This window comes from Strigops habroptila, chromosome 7 (assembly GCF_004027225.2).
Source record: "Strigops habroptila isolate Jane chromosome 7, bStrHab1.2.pri, whole genome shotgun sequence".
Lineage (NCBI taxonomy): Eukaryota > Metazoa > Chordata > Aves > Psittaciformes > Psittacidae > Strigops > Strigops habroptila.
Genome location: NC_044283.2, coordinates 49,581,195 through 49,604,042, shown reverse-complemented (window position 1 = coordinate 49,604,042; position 22,848 = coordinate 49,581,195). Strand labels below are relative to the sequence as shown.

General features: G+C 40.8%; 2 protein-coding genes across 5 annotated transcripts in view; one reads left to right on the top strand and one right to left on the bottom strand.

Moving 5' to 3' along the window:
• Positions 1-10,899, top strand: part of HPGDS (hematopoietic prostaglandin D synthase) — a 28,106-nt gene extending 17,207 nt beyond the window's left edge. For all 3 annotated transcript variants that reach the window (XM_030492309.1, XM_030492311.1, XM_030492310.1), the window contains exons 3-6: positions 3,742-3,834; positions 6,406-6,515; positions 9,732-9,830; positions 10,491-10,899. In XM_030492309.1, coding sequence (XP_030348169.1) covers positions 3,742-3,834; positions 6,406-6,515; positions 9,732-9,830; positions 10,491-10,655 — 467 coding nt within the window. In that variant the 3' untranslated portion in view covers positions 10,656-10,899. The remainder of the gene's footprint in view (positions 1-3,741; positions 3,835-6,405; positions 6,516-9,731; positions 9,831-10,490) is intronic.
• A 2,463-nt stretch (positions 10,900-13,362) lies between these two features.
• The window catches only part of SMARCAD1 (SWI/SNF-related, matrix-associated actin-dependent regulator of chromatin, subfamily a, containing DEAD/H box 1), a 37,710-nt gene continuing 28,224 nt past the window's right edge, over positions 13,363-22,848 (bottom strand). For both annotated transcript variants that reach the window (XM_030492301.1, XM_030492302.1), the window contains exons 13-24: positions 22,002-22,061; positions 21,716-21,791; positions 21,131-21,266; positions 19,991-20,128; positions 19,575-19,670; positions 18,980-19,097; positions 18,602-18,723; positions 17,238-17,426; positions 16,163-16,281; positions 15,022-15,204; positions 14,205-14,314; positions 13,363-13,902 (exon numbers count right to left, since the gene is read on the bottom strand). In XM_030492301.1, the coding sequence (XP_030348161.1) occupies positions 13,841-13,902; positions 14,205-14,314; positions 15,022-15,204; positions 16,163-16,281; positions 17,238-17,426; positions 18,602-18,723; positions 18,980-19,097; positions 19,575-19,670; positions 19,991-20,128; positions 21,131-21,266; positions 21,716-21,791; positions 22,002-22,061 (1,409 nt within the window). In that variant the 3' untranslated portion in view covers positions 13,363-13,840. The remainder of the gene's footprint in view (positions 13,903-14,204; positions 14,315-15,021; positions 15,205-16,162; positions 16,282-17,237; positions 17,427-18,601; positions 18,724-18,979; positions 19,098-19,574; positions 19,671-19,990; positions 20,129-21,130; positions 21,267-21,715; positions 21,792-22,001; positions 22,062-22,848) is intronic.

Genomic DNA, 22,848 nt, shown 5'->3' with positions numbered 1-22,848 from the left:
GAGTCTAAAGGCAACAGTGCTTAAATTTATGTACAGACAGACGGTTTTCTGTTGTAGTTTGGAGCCCTTGGCTGTGGCTTTTGTTGCACTTCAAGAAATGGGCTACAGGTGAGGTGTCTACAGGCCACATTGAGGTCGTTTGTTAAACCCTGACCCTGACCTTGCCTCCAGCAATCCAACTGCACCCACCCAGCCTGAAGGCTCTTCGCATCCTGCCTTAGGATGAACTGTGTGATACAAATCCATCCCCCTCTTCTCCACTTGGAAAAGAAAGTCTCCAGTTTCCACAGAGAACACATTCCTGCCCACAACAGCCAAACTTCTATGTACTATCAATCTCCTGGTTTTGCTAGGAGTTTTTCAATACAGGAAGTTATTCTTCTAAGTTACGAGAGCAAAAAAATACTTCACTGCAGGTTACTAAAAACTTCGCTCTTGATACATGTATTTTGGATAATAATGCTTCAAAGGCAAAGAGATTTCCCCCCTCCCCAACTTTTCCAGACTGAAAATGAAACTTTATAAGCCATTATACCTTTCTGCCCAAGACAGAGGAGATGTACTATAAATATTTTCTGCTCCTTGACTGTTCTTTGCTATTTTCTTCAGCTGTAAAGCAACGTGGATATCTGCCATATTTTCTGGTGTGCAAGAACAGCACACCCTGAACCCAAGAAGAAACAACAATGATTTTTACAATGATCTGCAGAGCACAAGTGTGCATAAGCACTATGCTTATATTCAAATCACACTATGCTTATATTCAAATCCTGTTCTTTATAAGAAAAAAATGAAATGGCATTTTGAACACACAAGAAAGGAAGGAACATCTCTCATTTACCATCTGTTATGCTTTAAATAGTCCGTTGTTTAGTAATGATGGTGATAGATATGCTGCCTCTTAGTGAAAAAACCCCAAGCTTCATTATAAATCAAATCATAATGCCTTTTGGAAATTTAAGTCGCATGGGACAATGTGCAATAAAATCTGCTCTCATTTATTAATTTTACACTGGCATTATGAATCATGCAAGTATATGAATATTTGTAGTGCAAACAAAACAAAGCTGTATTTGTATTTTTAACTGTAAACTCAGTTTCTTTTCCAGGAAAGAGTAACCAGATCTTAATGAAAATAGCTCAGCACTTAGGAAGAAGCATTTTGTAGGCACTACGCATGTTTTCAAGGAATGAACAGCAATTCTCTTTCATTCTGTCAACTACTAGGAAAAAAAAAAAAGTGAATCCAGAAATAGTCAGGTTCCTGAGAAACAGAATATGAGAGATTACTAGCACTCTAGCACCCAGCTGCCTTTCACACCTTAATCCATATTCCTCAACTGTCATAAAGATGCCTCCCTCCTTTTGCTATAATCAAGAGTTTCTTAAGAAATAATGTATCCATACAAACAAGCCATCTTTCATTTTCCTAGTTGCAACTTCTTATAAAGTAGAACGTCTGACAGAGCTGTGGCTCTTAGACTGTCTTTCCCCTGTATGTAAACACAGCAGAAAATGGTCTATTCGGTTTCTAGATGAAGGAACCATAGTTTCCCAACCTGAGCATCAATCATCATTTTGACAGTTATTGCTACAGAGTTTGGCTTAGTCACTAGCTCAGTTGACCTAGCCAAAGCTGCATCAGCCTACTGGGGCCTCTGAAAAGGCTGCTTAACCCTGCCAGAGGCAGGTGTTATTGTTCCTGAGCTGGATGCACTTTTGCTGTCACCTCTTCTCAGGCATTGGTGTACAGCCTCATGCGGTCTGGAGATCTGAAGGTGGCTGTAGCCTGGCCACACTGGCACCTCCAGCAGTCACACACACTCTCAACCCCTCTACTCACACTTGCTTGAAAGATGTGCTTGTATCCTGCATAAGAAAACATTCCTTCATAGCTCTGTGGCTTTGGAGGCAGCGATGCTCAGGGCACTCTGCACCATTAATGCACATCACAGAACCAAGGCTCTTCTCATTTTCACAACCAGAAAGCTTTTGAGTTTAGCATTCAGGCATGCATCATTTTCTCTTTGGATTCTCAGTGAAGCAATACATGGACTTGCCAGGAACTTGCTGCTTGCTGGATAATAAACATATGAAGTCTTCTGTTCAACATGCTTGTTATTGTTTCAATAACAAGTAGCAGTGCACATTTCCTCCCTGGGGTACAGCAGCTAATGCTCTTTGAGCTCTTGTGCTTCTTCTAGTCACCAGCATCAAAATTCATACTTCTCAGTGTGCTGAACTTAGGGGTAAAAAAAGATATTGTGAGTACTGTGTTCAGATGCATGAAAAAAAAAAAAAATGCACAGAGAAGTCCTGGATGTCTTATGCAGCTGCCAAATTCATTTTGCAGATACAGATTTGACATCTAAGATCCTGTACCTGATGTCATTCACACACTGCATGCTAAACCACAGAGCCACGTGGCAGTGTTCACCATTGATGAAGTCAGCTTGCTAAACACATCATGAATGCATGAGGTTTCATTATTTATCCCTTTTCATTAAGAACTAAAGAACACTCATGGAGTAGAAGTGTCATTCCATCTGTCCCATAAAGACAGTTCTCCTGGAAAGTGCTTTGCATGTTTCCAATAGCCAACATGCTCATTTTTCCACTACTGCCCTTTTACAGTCTTAAGATGAGCATACATAATGTGTAATCCAGATGAAAACCAGGTACAAAGCATTTGGCTGTGACCAGCGCTTGCAGTCACATACTTGGAATTTACAAAATAGCATTCTTTGAAATGCAGAGATTTAAAGTTCCTCTGGTGAACAGCACCAGGCTCCCATGAGCGGATTCTCGCCACCCTAAGCACTATAGTTCTTCCCAGCTTAAGCTTTGCTCAGAGGTTCCAGACCCATTTGATACCATGCTAGCTGCTTCCTCTAAGTGTAGCAAAACAGCAGCCCAAGTTTTCATGTGCATTATGCTACAAAGTTAATAACTGAAAAGTACAATTGATTTCTTATCTCAAACTCTCTTACAGATATCTATGATCTTACAGATATCCGTGACACCTGCTTAGTTTGTCTTCCCCTAATCTTGAAGTCTGGAGACTTCTTCCCTATAAGGCTTCTCCCCCATGGCTTCTCCCTCATCACTTCTCCATACAAGCCAAGTCAAGTAAATTCGAGTATCTTAACATTTGTGGTTCAGTATGAAGGATATATTTGTCTCTAGGTGATGACTGCCAAGTGAAATGTCTTGTCACAATGTAAGTTCTGAAATACAGATACTTCTCTGAATCACTGCTTCTGAATTTAAAACAAGTGTAGATGAAAAAGCACCTCTGTAGGCTTTACCAATCTTTTACTTCATACCCCAGCTGGATCCTGCAAATCTTCAGTAGTACTTTGCTTAACCTTAGCAGTCACCCTCCTGGGGAGGAAAAAACAAGGAAGAGAAGGAAAAACCAAGATTGTACTGAAAAGTGCCCCTGCATGAAGAATTCAGGGTATGTAGGAGCACGTTCAGCCTTTACAGCACAAGGCTAAGAAGTAGGAAATGCAGTACCTGGTTTCTATGCTATAGTTGCCTTCTTGCAGTGTGATCTGGTTATATCCTCAACCTTAGTTCTTTTTCATTTTAGTCCATGCATTTCCATACAGAAATACTGTTAAGTGCTATAACAGTGCATACCCAGCAAGTGGTAGAAGTGCAGCTATTACAGACTCCCACCATTAAGGGCTGTGATTTAACTTCTGGTTGTTTTTTCTTTTTTCTTTCCCCTCCAAGCTATCCCATTCGGCAAAGTCCCCATTCTGGAAGTAGATGGAGTTACCATTCACCAGAGCCTGGCAATAGCAAGATACCTTGCCAGAGAATCAGGTAACATATTTGCCTATTTTATTGCTCTGTTCTGTACCCACCTTTAATGCTGAGGAAAAATACACCCACAGCAAAAATAGAAACAAACCAACAGCTTGGCAAACCCAACCAAGCAGAAGTCAACACCAACATGGCAATAATGGTACTAGGGCTTTCCCCAGCCACAAACAGAAAATAGTTATCAGACTCTTGTTGCATCTGTAGTTTGCCAGAGTCAAGTGCTGACCACAGAAACACCGCATACCACATAGGATGCTTTTAAAGGTGCCACTCAAGGAGTTATGGCTTAAAAAAGCACTGTGTGGTGGCATGCCTATGTTCAGCGGCCTTCATTACCATAATTTGGTGCCAATTTTGCTCACTGGGTTCGGCTACTGTTGTAATCCTGATGAGATCTCATGCTACATCCCCTTGCAGTTCCAAGTTCAGAAAGAAGAAACGGAGCAAGGCACATTGCTAGGATGCCGTGTGACACGGTTTGGAGTCACTCAAAGGTCATGTAGAAAGTAAAAAAAACAGACAAAGAAAGGTTCAGAGTAACAATCCATGGTGTGAAATGCTATGCTGTTCAGAGCCAAACTCACATGGCTCAGCTCCGTATCTGCACTGTGTGTAAAGTGCCTACAGAAGAACTCAGAAATTCCCCCTTAGGTCTGATTGAGTTTCCTCTCTGCATATAGTACCTGGGATGTGGGCTGACTTCTCCAAACAATGAGCTTTATTCATGTGTCACTGAACAACACAAAGTGGGAACCTGTGGCTTCCCTGAGGCTCTTGGGACAGTTTCCCCTGGAGTTAAACTTTGAGCTGCCAGGCTAATGAGAGAGACGAACAGGAGGAGGAGGTTTTGGAAGCATTAGAGATCATCACAGTTAGCAAACAGAGCACTCTGAAGGAGATTTAGGCAACAATTCTGAGCTGGCAGGGAGATTAGATCAGATGGTGACATCACTTGTATCTTTAAATACTTACATGTTATGGAAGTACTCGACCGGGTAGACAAAGTGATGTAAGACTTCTTAGTAATGCAAGTAACCAAAGAGAGTAGTCAGGGCTTGCTTTAGGCCAGCCGTCATTCAAAACTGTCTGCAAAACTGGTGTGGCTGAAGGCAGAAGCATTCACAGTGTGCTGAACGTCAGCAAATTGCAGAGGGAACTGGGAAGTGAGTACGATCCTACTTTTTTATACTCTGAGCAAAGACACATAACTCACCCTTCAAAATATCTCACATTTTCTAACTGAGGAGACAAGCAGAAGTACAGAGGGTTATTCTTCAGGGCCCAGCATGTGTGCAATACTGCATTCCTGCCGGTTTCCTCCATCCCTGATACAATCTACTACTTGCAAGAGAAGAGAATGATAAGCAGCCACATGGTGATGGAAACAGATAAGAAAGCCTGCATTGCACTCACACTGCCTCCCTCCCCACCTCCTGATGAGGCGCTGATCTGGACCTGTGCTCTTTTTACAGTCTGGAATTCCGACTTGGGTATTCCCATCATCTTGCAACAGCCACAAAGGCCGGGGTTCTGGAGCACATTCAGACCATTCTGGTCTCCTGTCAGTGTCGGTCACATTGTCAGCTGCAGCAAGAAGAGCATGCATGGAAAGGGAAAAACATCTCTTCAGCTTTATAGTCAAACTTGCTAGTCCTGCCATGAAGTCTGCATACATGTCACCAATCCTTTAAAATTAAAAAATAGCATTTTTCAGTGCCCATCACTAAGAACTCGTTACTGAATGCTCACAGAATTTGATGCCTAAAAGGAGAAGCACATCCCTCACCTTCAAAAACATACCTTTTCAGTAAGGGAGGTGACTTGGAAGAGGAAGGGTATATGGTTTATGGGAAACACAGAGCTTCCAGGTGAGGCTTAAACAAGAGAAGAGGAGAAGGATGACCTGAATGTGCACAGAGGTGAAAGCATGAACACAGGTCTGTGAAAGGAGAGTGAGGGGAAAAAAGTAGCAGCATTAAGACTGCAGGCAAGCCACAGGACAACAGGGGAGGAAACCAGATTCGTAAACAAGACAAAGTTGGGCTAAGGTGTCTGATTACAATGAAGTAATCAAAAGCAAGCAGGATGCCACAAGAAGATTCTAAATGGGGCTGAACGAGCAGGATAGAGGGAAAGAGAAGCAGACTTTCACAGAAGCAGGAGATTGTGTTGACCAAGATGGAAAGACCATGAGGTGGAGAAGGACATTGAAAGCTGGAATAAGGAAAGATTAAAAGAAAGGAATTAGTGCTGCCCCTCACTGAACGTGCTGGGATAGTGGAAGGCAGAGAGAAGGAGGAAGAAGCAGGAGCCAGGCTGTGGGTTCAGGTGATGAAAAGAACAACTCGCTACTTTGGATAGCTGTATGAGGCTGGAGGGGGGAAAAAAGAAAGCGTTAGAGGAGATTGCACCTAGAAGCAAGGAGTCAAATGCATGTTGTTAGCATCAAACCCTCCTAGAGAGAAGGAATGTATATGGAAATGTTCACAAAGAACAGAGTTGACCTTCGAGGTATGAGAAATTCCTGTTGATGCTGCCCCTAACCTCCCTTCATATGCTTGCTTCCCACAGGTCTGGCAGGTCAGACGCCTGTGGAACAGGCGCTAGCTGATGCCATTGTGGACACCATCGATGACTTCATGACACTGTTCCCTTGGGCAGAGAAAAACCAGGACGTGAGAGTAAGACAATTACTAGTTTAAACAAAAATAGCACATAAGGCATGACTCCACACCTGAGCATCTCCTCTGGAGACACTATATCTGTCAACCACCATGTCCACCATCTCATCTCAGCAAAGCTGAACTAGAGCAGCTCTGTATTTCTTCCTCGAGGCTAATCCAGCCAAGGTCTTCTGCTCCTTCCCACCTGCTCCTTCAGACTTTTTTCACCCTTGATGGAGCTAAGGCCATCATGAACCACCCCTCACTAGTTCTCCTTGAATCAAGGGCGCCATATGTGCATACATCAAACTGCCCTTCAAAGGGGAAAGACCTGACACCTCCACCCCAGCTGACACCATGCAATACCTGTATCGTGTTGCAAACAGACTAAGCTTGAATCTTTCCATTTCTGCTAGCTCAACAAGATTAACAGCCCCATCCCATCTTCTTTTTGTGCTTCTGCAACTTGATTTCTTATGGGGTTTTAACAAGTATCAGTCCTCAATAACATCAGCTGCCAGGGACAAATGCTTTTCAATACACAGTGGTGTAATACAGTGGGTGCTGCTGAAGAGGGGAGGTAGCACATCCCTCACTGTCACTGCAGCCTTGCTCTTCAGACCCCCATGGCCCCTCATCAGTCCTCTGCAGTGCTTCTGCATATACTGACAACAGGCTAACATGCTGCCACGGCTGCGTCAACACATAGTAATGGGCAAGTCCTACAGCATTTGGGGTTGTTTTTGACATCAGTCCAGTCCTTCTCACCAGAGTGCACGCAGGCAGATCAGCTGCTGCAGGAAGAGGGTGATGGATGAGTTAAGTCCCACATTAGAATGGCTCTGACCTCAGCAGGTGACCTGACCCTTTTAGGAAAGTATAACAACAGGTCTCACCATTTGCTACAGGTGCAGCCACTTTCCATTTATTCCAAGTTAAGGGGAGATTTAGATTATATATTAAGGAAAAATTCTTCACTATGAGGGTGGTGAGATGCTGGCACAGGTTGTCCAGAGAAGCTGTGGCTGCCCCATCCCTGGCAGTGTTCAAGGCCAGGTTGCATGGGGCTTTGAGCAACCTGGTCTAGTGGAAGGTGTCCCTGCCCATGGCAGGGGGTTGGAACTAGATGATCTTTAATGTCCCTTCCAAACCAAACCATTCTATGATTTCAGAAACCACAAAACATTGCCCCAAACCAATAATAAATAATGAAACGATATGAAAGTGCTCTGAAATCTTGCAGGCAAAAATCTGAGTATTTGGAAGTTTTAGTGTTTAAAAATATGAATTGCTTAATTTCCTAGTGATTTCCTGAAGTTTCCTAATTTGGGGAGGGGAGGTTGACTCATGATTTTTAATCATTTAGGAACAACCACACTATTGCGAATGTCCTAATGTGCTATTGCTAATGTGCAGCACTACTGCTACTCCTTTACAGGGAAACTCCCATTGTAACGCCTGCCTGTGTCCAAGCTCATGCTCAAGCACTTTCCAAAATAATGACCCAGACCATGTCACCAGTGATTAATTTAAAAGGGGAGAGGGTGCTCAGGAAGCCCTTATATGCCTGCAAGCACGTATGCATGCAAGGGAGTGCTTCGGGGCCAAGGAAGATCGAGAAGCTTAATTGCGGGGAATTTATAACGTTTTCCCACTGTTAGCTGTTTTCCCCCTCTCCTCCCGGGTCTACTGCTACCACCTTGTGGTAGAAGTCCCGTCTCATGGTCTCACAAGGACCGGTAGAAGTAATTCACGTATTAGTCAGAAAACTTCCCCAGGACAGATGATTGCAGGAACACACATCCCTCAGAGATAGATGAAAGGATGTTATGCTACCCGGCCAGTAGAAAAGAGACAACCAAGCGAGGTAAAGGGAGCAGAGGTGGATGCTGCCAGTGGAAGCTCCCTCGGTGCCAGAGACAGAGTCTCCCTTCATCTTACGCCCCTCATAAAAAACTATAGCTGTCATTGCAGCTGCTTTGTCATGCCTTGCAGGAGAGCTCCAGGATTGAGACAAGTAGGTCCTGCCACTCCAAAAGGTAGATCCTGGTCCTGCCCCCACCAGTGCCACTGGTTGACTGCATATTTCTGTAGTTGGGGGAGGTCATTACAGTCATGATCACACATGAGGCAGGTGACGCCTCACCCTAGACCATGTCGCCCAAGGCTGTGTCCAACCTGACCTTGAACACTGCCAGGGATGGAGCATTTACTAGAATTACTAGCATTAAAATACTAGTAGAATTTACTAGAATTTACTACCATTAACCAGAAAAGTTTCCCTCTCTAAAGGAAACAGCTAACCCTTTAAAGGCAGCCTTAAAACTTCCTGCTGCAAGGAACAGCTATCAGAGAAACACCACCATACACAACCTCACCTTCATCCATTAACATAGAAATAATAAGGCCCATACCCTTCAGTGCAGACTTCGGCCTTTAAAAACATATTTTATCCACCTCAAATCTCATTGCTGTGGAGACAAAAAAAGCAGAATAGCCTGCTAACATAAAAGTCCAAAGATAAACCCCGCAAAAGCTCAAAAGCCTGGTTCCACATCTCATATGGGAATGGTTGGTAATAAAAGATAAGTGACCAGCATCTGACAGCACAGAAAGACCGAGCTTAAAGGATTCTGGAAATCTGAGACCCTGTGCACTAGAAAACACAGCACCCAAAAGAGTGCTCAAAAATGACCGTGAGACATTGACAGTCTGTTTTATAGATGGATTCTTCCCAAATCTATGGCAGGACTCCCATCTTGGTGAAGTCGGGGGGCTATTAGCACAGGTAAATGAGCAGCATCTTCCCACACCTTGTGTCTCAGCATCCAGGAGCTCTCAGGTGCGCATTAAGGGAGCAATTGGCTTAAGTCACAGCTCACTGAGCCACAAATGCTGTGCTTTGGGCATTTAAGCCACTTCTGGGCAATTACCTCAGCTTTCCTAAGTTCTATAGTGCCCCATTGCATGTATCCAAGTGTATGCTCTGCATTTCTTTACTTACCTTAAATAACTGCTGTTTGCTGTATTAATCCTGACTTGGACGCTAACACATTCCTTCTTCCAAAGAGAACTGGGAGTGCTCTGAAGTTTGTGCCAGACCAAATGATTTCATTGTCCCCTTTTTCAGATGTCAGCTTTCTTTTTCACAAGCAAGAAACCCCCAAAGTTCAATTTTGTGGACTGCTGTCCTTACACATTGTTGTGCATCTTTGTGTTTCATCCTTCCCCCAGAAACAAGCATTCGATGATATCCTTACGAACAAAGCACCCGAGTTACTGAAAGACTTGGATACTTTCTTAGGGGATAACACCTGGCTGGTAGGGGAGTCTGTAAGTATAGTTTTTATTTCTCTATTCCAATCAGGTTGCCAGAAAAATAAATTCATTGCCTACCGTTGAATTTCTGGATTTCATGCCAGCACATGAAACAACTCTTTTAACTCTTTGTTCTTACCAATACACAATCGGTCACCCAATTGCAAAGTGAAAACTGTTTTCTGTACTATTAGACAAGTGAGGCAAACCAGGACTAGGATCTGCATTTTTTAAATCAGTTTAGAAGCATGTTGACAAAAAGTGTTATAAATGCCTTTGTACTAGTCAATACAGATGGGAGTTTACAACCCCACTTCTAATCACTGATCAATTTATAGAACAATATGAAAATAACTCTGTGAAAATGTAATCTCCCTTTTTACCCCAAACTGGAAACTAACTAAAATACTTTTCTGTAACAGTTTCAGCAGGGAAGATTAATATTACAATGCAAGTAATATTTGTAGCAAGGGCTTTATTCAACCATTTTTTACTTAAATCAAGCCTTGCATTGGAACCTGATTACTCGCTCTGTAATTACAGGCTTAAAAAAAACCTTACACAAACCAGATCAATTCACATTCAGTTTCTGCAGTTTGCTGAGAATATTAGTAGCAGTTCCAGCTTTTGAGATTACCAGCTAAAATTTACTGCTTTTCCTCCCGTTGCCACCAGGTAACATGGGCAGATTTCTACTGGGACGTGTGCAGTACGACACTTCTGTCCTGCAAACCTGACCTGGCAGACAACTACCCCAGGCTGTTGGCTCTCAGAGACAGAGTGCAAGCACTTCCAGCTATTGCAGCCTGGATCCAGAAAAGACCCAAGACTATAATGTAGATCAGCTTTTTAGACTGGAAAATACAAATGCATGTTTAGTTTTCAACATGACAAACACCCTAAGTTATTGATTTTAGAATCATTTAAATGAATTTCAGATGGGTATGCTATGCCAAATCAAAATCTACCACTTGTATCCATTTATAGGAGACTAAAAAGCTGATTTAGTAGAGTAGAGCCCGAGGGAGAGGTGTGGTTTCAACCACATTCCCCCCACTACTAATAAAGAGCTTGATAAACCCGATTAATGTCCTGTGGGCTCTCAAAGGGAGAAGAGATGAATAAACCTTCCTGGAGAGATGCAATCTCAACAATACTTTGTTTACTGTAGGTTCCTGCTCTGGAGGAAAGCAGGGTAATTAACAGAGACAATAAAAAAAACCCAAGACCTGCTTAGTCAACAAACTTCAAGCTTCTTAAGCACTTTCTTTAGCCTGTTTGAAGTGTATGCTGTGCCACTGAAAAAACAACCAATGACCAAAACCCCAAACCAAACAAAAAGCAGCGGCACAGCTGAGGTGATACCCACACCAGTGCCAGTTCTCCATAAGCACACCAGCTGCAAACTCATTCAGCAGTTCACTATCGCTTCCAGTAAGGAGGAGACAAATTGGTGGGGGGCAGTGGTGGAAACCAGGTTTAAAACATATGAATGGTTTGTTGTTCTGGCACTGGGGTAAACAGGTAGGTGGAAATCCTGGCAAGGTGGACAGCCGTAGATGCAAGTGGTTTACACAAACTCAAGGGGAGACAAGTGCTTGCAAGAGGACTCCACTGTGTGGTGTAAGCAGATAAGCCACAACAAACTTGGGTAATCCTCTTGGCTGAAAATGGCCACTGTTGGGAAAGTATTTCCCTTCACACTTGCTTTTCCCTCTCACCATATTGTTTCATTGAATCATACAAGTAACACCAACCAGCCACTAACAGTTCAGAAACAAACAGGTAATGGCACAACTGAAAGCAAGGTCCAATCTTTTGCTGATTCCAATGTGGCATCTTTGCCTCCTTTCCAATTCCTTGCATGCTTTGTTACAGCTCTCCTTCTTCAGCTCCCACTCTTTTCCTCAACAGACTTCAGATAGTTGTATTATTTTTCCCCCCCTCCTGTACATCTTTCCAAGCAGACACATGGAATCACAGAGCGGTTGAGGCTGAAGGGACCTCTGGGTGTCATCTGGTCCAAACTCTCTGCTCAAGCAGGACCACCTACAGCCAGCTGCCCAAGACTGCGTCCAGACAGCTCTTGCTGTCAAGGACGGTGACTCTACAATCTTTTAAGACCCCTAATTAAAAAGGGTAGAAACAGTTACAATAAACATTAAAAGGGCAGAAACACCTATGAGCTTCATAGCACTTAAAGACAGATACTGATCCCAGGGGTCTAGGGATGTGACTGTTTCAGGAGTAACCACTGCTCAGCCAGACTACATTAACCAATTACATGCACATACCACACCGTAACACCACACAAACCACCCTATAAAGCAGGCATTTTGTTTCATTTCACATTTGAAGCAAACAGGAGAGAACATGCACATACAATGGGATAACAGTCGGGTTAGGATCATGCTCAACAGAAACGGGCAAGCATTAAACACTTGTGGTTATCTGTTAAATCCCACTATTTGGTCCAACAAAACAGGTGGAATTAAAGCAGCATGGTAGACAAATTGACTCTTCTTCTTCTCCCTTCCCATATAATAAAGTATTTCTTCACTCTATCTCGGCTGTGCATTTTGGAACATGCAGCACAGCCACAGAAGATGACTCATAAAAGCCAAGCAACTATTAGTCCAAACTCTGAAAACATTTTAAAAGCTTTCATTTTTCATCCATTTTGTACTTGCAGAAATCATGCACAGGTGGAAAAAAATACCCACAGCCATAACTAAACCAAACAAACCAGATGCCCAACTCACAGACCACCTCCAAGCTCCTTTTCCCTACTCTTCACATAGAACTGTTTTAAGTTCCTTCAGAAGATGCAGTGTCTTCTGACTATGATAACCACATAGAGAAAAGTGGTAATTATCAACCCCATATCGCAAACCAGAGTGAATTCTAGGGTGCAATCTTCTGAGAGATTCAGCCTGATGCAGGTTCGCTGAGCTCTGCACAGAGCATACAGCAGCTGAGGCTTTAACAGAGAGCGAGGACAATAAGGACTTCCTCACACTTTGCCTTCCCCCAGCTTCCAAAAAAGCAGCAGTCTCAAACACTCCCGAGTTCAAAAGACTGAATTTCAGTCTTTTCCACTGTCCAGGGAAATGGACATCCTCCTCTCCTACCTCCTCAAATCACATCCTTGCCAGGAGATTATAAACTTCAGGTGAAGGCAAACCTCATCACTGATAGCACTGAAGCTCTTCATTTCACTGAGATGAATTAAAAATTTATTGAAACTTCCAGAGAACAGCAAGACACAAGCTTTGTGTTTAGGGCACTTCACTGTCACAACACAGATCTGGTATCTCCATGAAGGACTGACAAAAAACCCTGCAACCTGGACGGAAAGTCCACTTGGCAGGAATTCTGCTTTTATAATCAGTATCCTAAAACAACTGTTATTGGAGAATAATGAAACATTAGTAATTAAACCAAATCAGTACAAATGGAACACTTCAGCTAGTTTGAAAGCTATTTGCTTTATAAAATGCAAATTATTCCCCCTCTCCCCTTCCCCCAATAACCACAAAATGAAACGTTTTGTTAACCTGTGGAATTTTATTTGACCAAGTTGATACAAAGCCAGAATGGTACATCAGATGACTCATAACTAGCTGGAACAGACTCGAGCATTGTCAAATAAGGCACATATAAAAAAATCTATACGTGTAATCCAGTGAAACTGACAGTTTAAATATATATATTTGGAGGTAGAAATAATTATAAAAATACTGACAGATCTTAAGCAGTAGCAGATTTATTGAAATAATTACTACATAGGTCCCCATTTTGAAAGTCTGTAAAAGATGTTTTTTCGGCATCCAATGTTGGCACATTTGGGCCATTAATGTTTTCAAGCATTAAAAGAATGCCATTGGTGTTAAAAATTTTCAGCAACATGAAATAATAATAATAAACTACAAAAAGTTATAAACGTACATAAAACTCAAGTTAATCAGAAATGTAGAGTCCATGGAGTAAAATATCACTCTTCTTCCTCGAATTTCACAGCATATTTAGAGACCTAATGAAGCTTTCAATAGTGTGGCTATATCCGCTGGAATGGTTCCTTCTTCTCCTAAGGAACAGGAACAAGTGTTAGTACAGCTCAAAATGTTTCACACAGACAAAAGTCTAGATTCCCAAACCTGTGTGTAATCATCTACTACTAAGAGTCTGTCATTGATTTGTGGGTCAGAGTCAGCGGGCACTTCCTGTCAAACTCCACAATCATCAGCACAATCTAGTTTATTTAACATGGGGCAAAAAAAAAGGCTTGTCTGCATCAAAAACTTTCTTTTTTTTTCCTCTTTCTCAGAATAATACATTGCAGCAACCTTAATTCACTTAAGTGGACATCATTACGTGCAAGAGACTTACCTGAATCTGCTGCAGTCATGTCTTGTTCTAACTTCAATTTTTGCTCATTGATTTTGAGCATGTATTCTTCAATAGTCCCCTTACTGATTAGCTTTATGACTTTCACTTCCCTGAAAACCACAAAATAGGATGAATCGATTTTTACAGTTTCTTTGGATTAGTGTAAAAGGGAAGGGTGCTATGCCTTTGCTCAGCTCAGTTTAAAACAAGAAGGAGGAAATGAACAAAAGAGCAACAGAAAAAGCTTCTGTTTCTTCTGTCTTGACCAACCGTGCTCTGTACTGCCAGAAAACTTGTTTTCTCCTGCACTCCAGCCACCACAAAGTCTGGGCTGTCACCGAAATTTCCATTAAACAGAAACAACGTGACTTCCCCCTCATCCCATACTACACAAATAGCAGTTATTAAATGGGTTATATTTCTCGCATCAGCTTATTCTGACAGGACTCTAAAACAGTCCATGCTTTTGCTCTTCAGAGCTTAGAAGTCTCTCAAAGAGAACAGCCAGCTCTGCCAAACAGTCCCAACGACCTCAAATCTGCCTTGAAATAGTTCCTACCACCACAAATTTAAGGATTATAGAGAATCTGTGAGCTAGAGAACTTGGGGAAAACAAAGAGGAGAATGTAAATAATGTTTGTTCTGGCCACCACATGTGCTAAGACACTTAAAATTACCTAGCTCCCATACAATGCAGAGCTGTTTTACACAAATCTCTGCTTAAAACTGAATTTTTAATCGTAAAATATTGTTCTTTCAGCTTCCTTTGAGAACTTGCCTCCAAGAAAAGACAAGCATTACCATTAAAAAGTCTTACCTTGTCTGTCCTACTCTATGGCATCGGTCTTCTGCTTGCTTGTCATTGTATGGGTTGCAGTCAATGTCATGAAGAATAACAACGTTTGCCGAGGTCAGATTAATTCCCAATCCACCAGCTTTGGTTGACAGAAGGAATACAAATATATCCTTATCGTTATTGAACTCATCTATTAGATGTATCCTGCAGAACACAAGAAAACATACATGAGGCTGGAGAAACCACTGTACTGACTCCAGAGTTGAATACAGTAGTTAGGATGATGATCTTCTGAAAGGAAGGACAGTGGCATTGCAAAGCAGCCCAAAAGTATGTTATAAAAAGGTGTTATGCAGAAGGAAAAGTGGTACCAACAGTCCTCAGCAGTGACCAGAGAAACATACTCAGACTGATATATTGATAGCAAAGAATGACAAGAGGCTTAGAAAAACATTTTGAGTAATCACAGAACACAAAGAGCAAGTTGGAGGACGAGGGAAGGCTGAAATACATGAAGCAAATGGTGAGAGGGGAGGAATTTAGCTTCATGACTGTCTTCTGTACTAATTGCATATACAGGGGAAGTAACAGACATCAGCTGTGAGAAGTAATACCACAGCAAGAATGACAAGGGTTTTTTGAAATGAAGGAAAGAGTATCTAAAAAACATTTAAAAAAAACCAGGAAACAGCAGAAAACCAGCATACCTCAAACAAAAGCACTGCAGTATTTTTAGCTGCGAAGGACAGAGTAAACGGTTTGTCCAAAAGAAACAAAGGGCTTTGTATGCCTATTGTAAAAGATATACACTGTACTTCCAAGGAATATCTACAGGTGAGCTTTTGTTATGGCATGCTGTCACAGAAGCAAATCATACACATCACGAACTGCTGAAGACACAAGTTTTGAATTTTGATGGCTAAGACTGTAACCCAACCATCTAAAACTCACCTTTCTGCCTCATCCTTACTAAGGCGATCTGAAATCCAGCATGATCCTTCAGTTATATATAACCCCTTCTATAGTTAATGCTCAGTGACCACAAAATTCTACACATTGCAAAACCAAGGCAGGGGTTTTAAGTCACACGCACCCCCCTCCCCTGCCTCCATTCACACATCATTTTTTTCCCTTCTCATCTTCAGCACAAAAAGTCACATACCGGTCAGAAATCTGTGTTTTTCCGTCCAATCTAATGTATCTATGTTGCTTTTGTTTTAGGAAAACTTCCAAAATATCCAGTATCATAGTAAATTGGCTAAACAATACAACTCTGTCTCCCTGGAAATGACAAAGCGAAACATAAGTTTTAAAACACATCAATGACAGATAATGACCTACATAAATACTTTATTAGTGCAAATATGTATGCATAGTTGATGTTACTTTGAATCCCTATTTTCTGAACTAAAAGACTATGCTAAAGTGCATCAAGTCAGGACTAACTTTCAGTGAAGGTACCGTATCCAGTAGTGCTGCTGCATTAACCCACCTTCTGTCAGTGCAATTTGTTTTCTAGATACTTTGTACTAGATACTTAGATACCTAAGTATCTAGTCACCTAGATACTTAGGTGACTCAAGCAATCTAGAAATCATATGTCAAATGCATAAATGACAGATCTACTCCATCTATAAACATTAACAAAATATTTTCGTTAAAAACTTAAACTTAAGCTATATTGCATATAATATTGACTAGCAGCACTCTTTTGTCTGAAATAATCAAACAGATGCAGAGCACACACTTGTGCAAATTCAGGATACTCTGAAGTACTCTGGTACATGCTTATTTGTAACATAAGCTAGTCTGAATCCGTGAGTCAAAGCAGTGACCTCCTCTTATGTTTACACTTGCTTAACACATACATGATTACTCTAACGCTATACAGACTTACCCAAATGCCAAAAGAAGGTCAAAGTTCATGAGCTGTGAAAATAATGCCAGCCCTCTGTACATTTAGAAAGTAATGTTAACTTGGGATGACTATTCTGAAACTTGGAAAAATGGGAAAGCTTATTTCAGCTGTCTCTAAAGGGATGTGCGTAGGCAGGACTGCACATTAAAAGCTGTAAGTATTGCTTTGCAATGCTGCATATGCACTAAAACACATTGTAATACTCCACAGAAAATCAACTGGGTTGCATACACAGCTAGCAGATGTTAATTTGACCAGCTATTTACAGCCACCCTTCAGATGGACAGGAAAAGATGTTTCAGCCATCTTCAGTACCAACCTTCTCTTTAAGGTCAGCGAGAATGCGGTCCAGTGCCTTAAACTTTCCAGAATCCAAGATCATATCCGTGTCTAACTTGAAGTCATTGATGTGAGAGTATTGCTCACAAAGCAAATGCAGTTCAAAATCCGTCATTACCGTCATATCTTCAAAGATAAGGTCAGGGTTAGCATCGCGATGTGTGGGTTCCTGTTAGCAGAAATGAAACGAAATAATGTAATACACAATCTTGCAAACAGATGACAAAAACCAAGAACACCACACAACAACATCCAGAATTTCTGGGGAAAAAAAAAAAAAAGAGAAACCAAACCAAAAACCAAAGTAGCACAACTAGACATGGACAAAGGCCAAAGCATGGCTCATGCAAGCAACAAAAGATGAACTCTGCAACCCCAGGTTTATAGTAGAGGACCATTATTTTGCAATTCAGTGTTTATAAGAACTTGCACTACCAAAAACTAAGATGTATGTATAACCTCCATAGCAATTACCTAGTTCCCATCAAGCCCTACGACCTTTTACCCCTGTATCAGACCTCTTCCCCTGATGACACATTCCCTAAAAGGGAGGTCGAATCCTTGGATAGATGGTAGAAGACATGGGAAGCCCAGCCCAAGATGTAGGGTGGGTAGAGGGATGTCATGCCTGGAAGAAAGAGGAGAAGAAAAGCCATATCTGGAGGGTACAATGGTATGAGCAGGAGTAAAAAGGGACAAAAATCCTTCACAAACCAATGGGTTACTTCTTCCCTTCCCCCCAGCCTTGACTGGCTTTATCTTAAAACAAAGCTGAAGACATTCAAAGCCAGCTGTACCTTTCTTAGAGCCCTTGTTGCACATTCCAATTTTATTCTTTTTTATACTTTAGAAAGAAGCAACATTTTTCCCCAAACTCCACAGGCATTAAGCCAGCCAAATAAAAACAAAACAAACAAAAAAGTCCTCAACCATTCAATACTCATGCCTTCTCTATTTTAGTTCTGTACAGTCTGGATTTCTTGCTACTCAGAAAATAGTAAACTCAAATGCCCACCCAAGTTAAGCACTTCGGTTTTAAATTCTGGGATGGAGGGAAGAGTTGTTAAGGGGGAACTAATGAAAAGGAGGGGACTGCAGTCCCCCAGCTGTTCTCTCCATTCTAATATCTGATACAAAAGTCAGTGTTAAACATATACAGAGCTTGATTAGAGTATTGGATAGATGCAGAGAAATAAAAAACAGCAATAATGAATTAAGTTTTGCAAAGACACAGTTTCAACCAGAGGACTGACAATAAATAAAAAAAAAACCAAAACAAATCTATTTAAGTTGCATTAAAAATTCTGAGAAATTAAAGACTGCTTCGGAATGTCATCATCTTACCTTGAGCATGAGCTTGGACATTTTCCTGAGCTTGTCATTTGTGTAATACTGGCGATGTAAGAGAGGGTGATTAGCCATTTTTCTAAGCTGCATCATCACATTTCCCATATCAGAGTTTTTCTCTGTAAACAAAAAAGTAAGGCATATTCAGAAGAGGTACACAGATTCCCATCCGACACATCTCTATCTCTCAGATCTTTATTTGTAATACCTGAATTTGACATTTCATCTATAACGTGAACTTAGGAAAAATCCACAGGAGGGATATAGTCAGTTTATGAGTATTAAGACATTTCTACAAAGCAAGGGCTTTGTAGTCACATTTGACATTCCAGACATGAAAAATATCCAGCAAAAGGAAACAAGACTGTCACATACCGTTACTCTTAATATTTTTCTTGAACTTTTTTAGGAGATCACAGTATAGTTGTTCCTGTTTCTCGGACATGGCACACAATTCAGTGAAATCTTTTTTAGGAGGTAGTTGTTTAAGGACCTGACGAAATAAAAGCATACCAGGTAGAAAAAAGGCAGTCAGTAATTCTGTACTCTCTTACAAGCCTGCTTTTAAGCTACTCTGTTCATTCTCCCCATCCCAGCTCCTTTCATTGGCTGCAACGTCACTGAGTCAGCAGTTTGACATATTTAGAACTTGATTTGGATTACACATCACACCCATCACCCAACAAGTAACATGACCAGCACACTCTAAAACTGCTTGAAACAATAATACATGCAATACCTGGAACCTACTCCTCTGCTGATCAGAGATATCTTCTTCAAACCACTGACTACTAAAGCATGCAAATACACAGAAACACTTTTCAGGTCGCTATTAAGTTTTCCCTTTCTTTTATATATGCAATTCTAAATAGAAGAATTCAAAAGGTTTTGGATTTTGACCTTTAATTTTACTATTAGTAGCAAAGATTTTTGGTAACATGAAACCATTATTTTAAAGATAAAATATTACCTCATCTTTTACTCTTCTCAAGATGAATGGCTTTATTATCTGTTTTGCATGTGCAATCCTCTCTTTTTCATATACACTTTGTTCTTCAGCACTCTTCTAAGGAAAACATAGCAGGAATTTAATTAGAGCATGAAGTCTTCAGCTGTGACAACACTACCTTAACTATTCTAACTCGATGAAAAACCCAGCCAGAACAGACAGATCTAACAGGACCACTAGCATTCTGAGATACCCTGTTATATAACACATTCTTTCTTTATATGGTTCATTCATTGCTTCATTTTCTAGATTTTCATCGTCACATTACCCATTTCCATAAGATACCGGTAAAACACAAGTTATGCAGCAACAGCAGTGTTCTAGCAAAATTAAAAACAACACAGGTTATTTTCAAGGAAAGAATATGTACTACTTACTGTTTTTGAAGAGAACATCCTTCGGATTTCAGCTGTGCTGCTGCTGAACATATGTGGCATGACAAAATTCAAGAGGGACATCAATTCCAGCAGATTATTTTGAACTGGAGTCCCAGTCAGCAGTAAGCGATGCTGTGCCTGTTTGTCCAAAGTGGAAAATAGCAGTGAGAAACATTAGTCAAACAGCTTAAAAATTAACATTGGCAGAAACAACAGAGCTATGAAGAAGTGATAAAATGAGACTGGTTTAAATTATAGCTATTTAAACTCAATATATATTTAAGTCTCATGGAATAATTTCTTGCTTAAAATAAAAAAGCTGTTTACAGATCTGTGGGGAACTGAATGCATATCAGTTTCAGACTACTCAAGCGCCTAATTCAGATTTAAGAAAAGCCTTCCTGGGTCTATTAGGGTTTTTCTCGTTTGGTTTGTTTGTTAGGTTGTTTTAAGTAACTTGCTAATTGTCGCTTCTATATCATATTGCTTCTAATGTCATACATTATTTATGCACTACTTTCGAATTGCAAGTACAAGCCATAGTTCAATTGCTTAAAGATCAGCTTCTTAAAAAGGCTTTTGATGAAAATATGATCTTGAAAAATAAGCTGTAAGTAGGTAATCATATGTATATTATTATTGTACAAACACAAACAGTGCTAATTCACAGTAACTGGTGACAGAGCTATACTCAAGTTTTCTCGTTTTCAAAATGCTGCTGACTCAGGCCACAAGCTACAAGTTATTTTAAAGCTAGCTTTTCTTGCATAGTCCTATCGGAGTAGGTCCTTAAATACTACAGTGTTTCAGCACAAGTCATCAGAATAGCATTTTAACCATCTTTACTACTGTGAGAGAAAACCGGAAAATCACTTAATACTGAAACTGAACCGTCATTGTAATGATGCTATAGGGAATTTATTACATTTCTTTGGGAGCTTGTCTCCCTGAAAGAGTTCACAACACAGAATCCACTCTTGAGGCCACACCAACACTTACATCCACTTGCATACTGCAGTTTCTGGAACATTATGTGTACATGAACTTTACAGTTAATACTCATTTTGCCCCAGCCTGTAACTACAAAACAGAAAAAACAGGAGTTGTTCCCTCTAACCCAACAATAATTAAACCTCTTACATTAATTGTCATAAGGTGCTGGTAGCGTACAGAGCTCATGTTCTTGAGCATATGACCTTCATCAAAAATTGCATAGTTAAGTTTCAATTTGCGGAACAGTCCTCGATCGTCTGAGCTGCTAATTGCACAGTTGTATCTGTCAGAGAAAGACATCATAAAAGATACATTTAATGTTAATTTAACATGGACATACTGTTACAACAATCAAATCAGAAACTCTAAAATTGTGAAGAGTTATGGAGAGAACACATGAAGGGCTGTAAGCAAAACTGCCTAGAAGTAACCAACCATAACACAGTTTACTACTGGCAAATTTACTCTATGAGCCAGTACCCAGTAACACTTTCCCTCAAACTGTGCAAATCTAGCACACAGTAATATATTACCTATTATATGTCTTAAGAGATAGTATCTAAAGCCTCTACTACATAGTATCTGTCACACATTAATAAAATTCTAGTTAACTCTGAAAACAAAAATAAGTTCCTTTCCCATCTCACCAAACTCCTAACATTGCTTCTTGTGTTCCACCACTAGAGGTCAGTAGGAGCTAACTAAATCTCACTATTTAATTGCTGTACTTACGTAGTTATAATCACATTGAAATCGACCATTTTATGAATTATGTCCACTCTGAGACGTTTCCTATCTTCTTGGGATCCTATAAAATAACAAAATATAAAATGGGTACAATTACATATATTTATATACGTATGAAATTTAGAACAGTATGCAGAAACACATTCAGCAATAAGTACGTATATTTAAAGAACTGTCTTAAAACAACGCTTCCATGCGCAATTCATCTTTACTTAGGGCGACCATGAAAGCAACTGTACTATTGGATTAATTTCTAAATTGGATTCCTCACCATAGTAAAAAAGGACTTTCAGATCAGGACACCACAGACGAACTTCTCTTATCCAGTTATCTGTAAAACACCATTAAAATAAACAGAAAACAAATAATTTATACTTTATTATGACTTACATAACTTCAGACCCACATCAACATTAAACCAAACAGCAGATTTTAAAGCAAATCCCTTTAAATTCTGCTGAAGGTTAAGAAACTTTCTGTCTCAATGCTGGAAAAACTGGTAACATTTAGGAAAATTAACCCACAACTGGGCTTTAAGTAACTCTTGCTTAACCAGCTCGCACTTTAAACTCCTACAGAAACAGACTCTGCGTGGTCTGTAACCACCATGTAAAAATAACACAATGCTTAACTTTTCAGCCTGCTCTCTTCCCTAGACAGTTAATTGCTCAGAAGGCAAATCACTTCATTTGTTGATACTCGCACCCAGAAGCATTTCATCAGGAGAAACAGTGCCTCCAGGAATAGGCAAGGAAGCTTGACGGCCCGACCCAGCTCCAGGTGTGCAGGCAGCAGAGCGGCCACCCGTGATGTTACCATGCCTAAGGGGAAGCTGCTTGACAGCCAACACAAGTGCTGACCCAAAAACACATCAGAAGAGAGTCTCTGCTAAATGCCACTTGGCCCAGGCCAGACCCAGATTGGAGCTGAGGAGACACCTCCAGGGAAGTGTCAGGAAAGCTCAAGGAGACTGCACTTCCCAGGCATCCCCATGATGGATGGCTTAAGCCAACCTGCCACTACGATTCATGAGCCTCTACGATTCACTTCAGAAAAGCACCTTTGTTTACACATTTATGTACACCTCAGGTTTTAAGTGACATGTATTTTTAAGAGCC